The 5000-nt window shown below is 51.6% G+C and overlaps 1 protein-coding gene across 1 annotated transcript in view; it reads left to right on the top strand.

Moving 5' to 3' along the window:
- Positions 1 to 4644: 4644 nt before the first annotated feature.
- Positions 4645 to 5000, top strand: part of LOC130130296 (collagen alpha-1(XIV) chain-like) — a 12386-nt gene continuing 12030 nt past the window's right edge. Inside the window, exon 1 of the mRNA XM_056299958.1 lies at positions 4645 to 4890. Within this exon, the coding sequence (XP_056155933.1) occupies positions 4645 to 4890 (246 nt within the window). The remainder of the gene's footprint in view (positions 4891 to 5000) is intronic.

The following is a 5000-nucleotide window of genomic DNA, read 5'->3' as shown; positions in this document are numbered from 1 at the left end:
GAGAAAGAGGGAGAGAGAGAGCGAGGGGGGAGGGGAGAGAGAACGAGGGAGAGAGAGAGCGAGGGGTGAGGGAGAGAGAGGGAAGAGAGAGTGAGAGAGAGGGGGAAGAGAGATAGAGGGGGAGAGAGAGCGAGCGAGAGAAAGAGAGAGAGGGGAGAGAGACAGAGAGAGGGGGGAAGAGAGAGAGCGAGAGAGAGAGAGGAGAAAAGAGAGATAGAGAGAGGGGGAGGGGGAGAGGGGAGGGGGGAGAGAGCGATAGAGAGAGAGGAGAAAAGGGAGCTAGAGAGAGAGAGAGAGGGGAGAGAGGGTGGAGAGAGAGCGAGAGAGAGAGGGGAGAGAGGGGGGAAGAGATAGAGAGCAAGAGAGAGAGAGAGGGGGGGGAGAGAGAGCACATGGCTTGGTGGGTGGGGACTGCTGGGTAGAGATGAGGGGATATTACAGCGGGCCTTCTGCAGATGCTTATCACACAGTAACAAGAAATAGGCCATGGTTGATGTACGACACAGTAATAATGTGTTCTCCCCCTGCCTCGCTGCCACCTGCACATTGTGTGTGTTTCGGGGGATGGGGTGCATGTGTGTGTCCGTGCATGCTCAACTGAAATGTCCTACGATGCATTTGTGTGTGTGCGTATAAATGTGTCTCGATTTATTTCTGGTGTTTGTTTTATTTTTGTGTGTTTTGGTTTCTTTCATCGCCTCCTGTTTTCATTGCTTTTGCAAAGGGACTAAATGCAACCCGTCTAAAACATATCTCTAACCTCCACCCATCCATCCAGCTGCCCCACCCCTGGATGCAATGGCTCCGGCCATATCAGTGGGAGATACTCACGACACAGAAGGTAGGGCAGATTACAACCCCTCCCTCTGTCTGTCCTTCTTCTCTGTCTGTCTCCATGTCCTCTCGGCCTCCATCCTCTTCCTCTGTCCGTAAAGAGTACTGATCCCACCTCGTTGTTTTTCCTCCCTCACCAAATGTACTGTGAACAAATGTACTGTGAACTGCTGAGCTTGATCCAGCGAGACAGGGGGTTCTGCTGTTGTGTGCCTACCTCTCTACCTCACATTTTGGTCGGCTTGGCATCCCCCAGATAGCAAAACTGCTGTGGCCCGGACCCGTCCCACATACCGCATGGAATGATGGCACTTGGGCGGACCGCTCCTGTTTGCCAGATCTGGGCCAGAACCAAGCCATAGCACTGCCGCATGTGCCACATATTTGCCAAAGGTGGTCCATGTTTGTTGTGTGATATTTGGGCCATATTCACCATTTACCACACGGGCCACTTCAGGGTCACATCCAGATCACATGTTGCCCAGAGCACCGCAATCTTTGCCAAGAAAAGCCCACATGTGATTTGGCATATTTGGGCCATATTTGTTATTGTACATGTGGGCCACTTCAGGCTCACATCCATTTTGTCGGGGCAGGAGAAGACCATCAGTGCCGCATCATTGCCTGATATGGCCCACATCCGGATGCTATCTGGGGGTAGCGTGGTCGTCCTATTTCATCGCCCTACCAACACGGGGATCGCTGGTTCGAATCTCCATGTTACTTCCGACTTGGTCGGGCGTCCTACAGACACAATTGGCCGTGTCTGCGGGTGGGGAGCCGGATGTGGGTATGTGTCCTGGCCTCCTCTGGTCGGTCGGGGTGCCTGTTTGTGGGGGAGGGAGAACTGGGGGGGTGGATAGCGTGATGCTCCCACGCGCTACTTCCCCCTGGTGAAACTCCTCACTGTCAGGTGAAAAGAAGCGGCTGGCGACACATGTATCGGAGGAGGCACGTGGTAGTCTGCAGCCCTCCCCGGGTCGGCAGAGGGGGTGGAGCAGCGGACCGGGACCGGCTCAGAAGAGTGGGGTAATTGGCCAGATACTGTTGGGAGAGAAAAAAAAGGGGGGGTCGGTCAGCGTCATGCTTCACCTCAGCAGGAGGTGTGCAGGAAGTGTGTAGGAGGTGTGCAGGAGGTGTTCAGGCTCCATTATGAACCGAAACCAATTAAGTTTAATGGGTTTCCTGCGGCGCCATGAATCACAACTGGAATAAATCACAATCACTTTATAGTCATAAAAGTATATAAGTGCATCAATTGAAAAAGCAATTTTCCTTAATTCCGGAATAAATCAGAACGTGAAAATATGAACTTCAGATGTTCACCAGACAGCAGAGGGACGCCCTTTCACCTCATTATACACATGTACAGCTCCTATATTTCACCTCCCTCCTGCTCTTTCCGTCTCTCTCTGTCTCTTTCCCTGACTTCATATCGCTCCCCCGCTCCCCCCCTCAGTGACCGGGGGCCACTCAGTGGGATGTGACCCCTCTTTATTGGGGAGGAGATGTTAGCTATCTGCTTACATGTGCATTTGTGCAGCAGGCATTTTGAAATGCACTTTCCTTTTTTTTTTTATAAATCACCCCTCAATCTCCCCAATAAGCTCCCCCTTTACTCTCGCCTTCCCCAGGGTGAGGGTAAAGGGGGAGCTTATTGGATTTCACCCTCCACTGCCTTGCCTCCCTGCTCGTCTCGTGCCTCTCTCCCTCTCTCTCTCCCTCCCTCTCTCTATCTCTCCCTCCCTCCCTCTCTCTCTCTCTTCTCTCTCTCTCTCTCTCTCTCTTCTCTCTCTCTCTCTCTCTCTCTCTCTCTCTCTCTCTCCCTCCCTCCCTCCCTCCCTCTCTCTCTCTCTCTCCTCTCTCTCTTCTCTCTCTCTCTCTCTCTCTCTCTCTCTCTCTCTCTCTCTCTCTCTCTCTCTCTCTCTCTCTCTCTCTCTCTCTCTCTCTCCCTCCCTCTCTCTCTCTCTCTCTTCTCTCTCTCACTCTCTCTCTCTCTCTCTCTCTCTCTCTCTCTCTCTCTCTCTCTCTCTCTCTCTCTCTCTCTCTCTCTCTCTCTCTCTCTCTCTCTCTCTCTCTCTCTCTCTCCTCCTCTCTCTCTCTCTCTCTCTCTCTCTCTCTCTCTCTCTCTCTCTCTCTCTCTCTCTCTCTCTCTCTCTCTCTCTCCCCCCTCTCTCGCTCTCTGTGTCGTTCATTAAATGTTCCAGTCAGTTGGCCGAGATTGTGAATGAGCATGTCACCCACCCTCAGGACAAATATGCACACACACAACCACCCACCCCACCAGCCCCGCCATGCTACTCAAACTCATTTTTGGAAAGTGATGAGCTGCAGGTTTTTATCGGGCGTGTTGGAATATGCCCGGTGTGCTTTGGGATTTGGTTTGTGCTTAGGATTTACAATTGCACCCTGTTCGATATTCAAAGCTTTGTTTCTTTTGTCTTTTTTATTCCTACGCCTTCATGCTTACCACACTGTATTTTCTCTCCCCCTTCTCCTCCGCCAGTGTTTTGGGTTGTCCCATAGCTAGAAAGCGCCGCCTGGAGGAAGCAGAGGGCCGAGCAGGTTCAGGAACAGGAAACAGAGCAGCCCACATCGAAGAGGAAGTCCCAACCTCTGAAACTCACCCTGGATGAAGGCTTCAGCGCCGAGAGTGACACGAGCAGCGAGGCTGAGGGGGAGGCGAGGGAGAAAAGGAAGGCGAGAAAGGGAGAGAAGAGGTGATTCCAAGGAGGAGGGGGAGGAGAAGGCGGCGGTGGAAGAGTGTGGGAGAGAGGAGTTGATAGAAGACCTGATAGAAGTAGGGCAGGCACGAGCAGGGGGAGAAGAGACACGGGGCGAGCAGAAGGAAAGAAATGAAGAGGAAGAGGACAGAGAGGCAGATGAAGAAACATATCAGACAGAGGAGACATCAGTAGCTGATGCTGATGAAGGTAGGGGATACAAACCCCAACAAACATGACTTGCTGCCATAATCCAGCGTGTGGTTGGACCATTCATTTACCGTAACCTGAAAAAGTCAGACAATATAGCGAGACCGCAACGGCCTTTCCCTTACCCTTTTGTCACTATGGACAAGTGGGGCAAAGTTGACCTGTAAGGCAATAATGCCTTTCAACAGCCACGTTCTGATCTTGTTCTACCTTTACATCCTGCCTGCTGCTGGCACATCGTTCACAATACAGTCGCGGATGGTCACATGACATTGTGGTTGCTTGTGATCTAAGGGCACCGTAAGCACAAAATAATCAGTGACATCACAGAAGGGGTTGGTTAGGCCTATCTACGTCATCTTATGATAAAGACTAGTGGCTATGAAGAACACTGTCAGTAGACCTACACACTACACTGATATATTGAAAGAAATTGGTGATGGTGATACTTACAATAGACACTGCTGACAACAGATTGTGTGACTCCCCGTCTGGTCTTTGTCACCGCTCTAACCTTCATGCTTTTGTCTGTTTCTCTAGAGGAGGAGTGCATGATTGTCCATTCTGAGCCCCCGCTCAGCACCACTTGCAGCTGATGAGGTTGAATCTCTGTCGCGCAGAGCAGAGGAAGTGGCCAAATCTCTCCTTCACCTCGGCCGAGTCACCTACACGAACACCAACAATACCACTACGGCTCTCAAGGTGGCCAACCAGCAGCTGGTTTCCATGGAGACTGAGAGGGACGTCCCCATGGCGGTGGAGCTGGAGGAAGAAGAAAAAGGAGAGGAGCAAGAGGGGGGAAATAAATGAGGACGAAGAGGGGGATGAGGTGGAGGATGGTGTACAAGCAGTGGGAGAGGCATTGGTTCTGCAAAAGATGGTGAGTGGTTTAGAGGAAGAAAAGAAAGAGGAGCTGGAGGAAGAGGTGGAAGAAGAGGATGAAGCTAGGGAAAAGCGAGAGAGACAGAAAGACTCAAATCATCTATATGGACGCGTAGATGTGAATCATCCACAGATCAAGAAAGAAGAGGAGGATGAAGAGCAGGACGAGAAGAGGGAGTCTGAGCAGCAGAGACAGGACATCCCAGGGGAAGAGGAGGAAGGTAAAGAGGACAATGAGGAGGTGAATCATTTTGTACCCACCTCTGGTGTACCAAGTGTCATCCGCACCATCACCAGCACTGCCAGCAGCTCAGGGAAAATATTTCAAGACTGAAGATCACAGGGCCAGTC

The sequence above is a fragment of the Lampris incognitus genome, chromosome 2 (assembly GCF_029633865.1).
Source record: "Lampris incognitus isolate fLamInc1 chromosome 2, fLamInc1.hap2, whole genome shotgun sequence".
In the NCBI taxonomy this organism is placed as follows: domain Eukaryota; kingdom Metazoa; phylum Chordata; class Actinopteri; order Lampriformes; family Lampridae; genus Lampris; species Lampris incognitus.
Note: the sequence above shows the minus strand (reverse complement) of the source record. Positions and strands in the feature narration are given on the sequence as shown.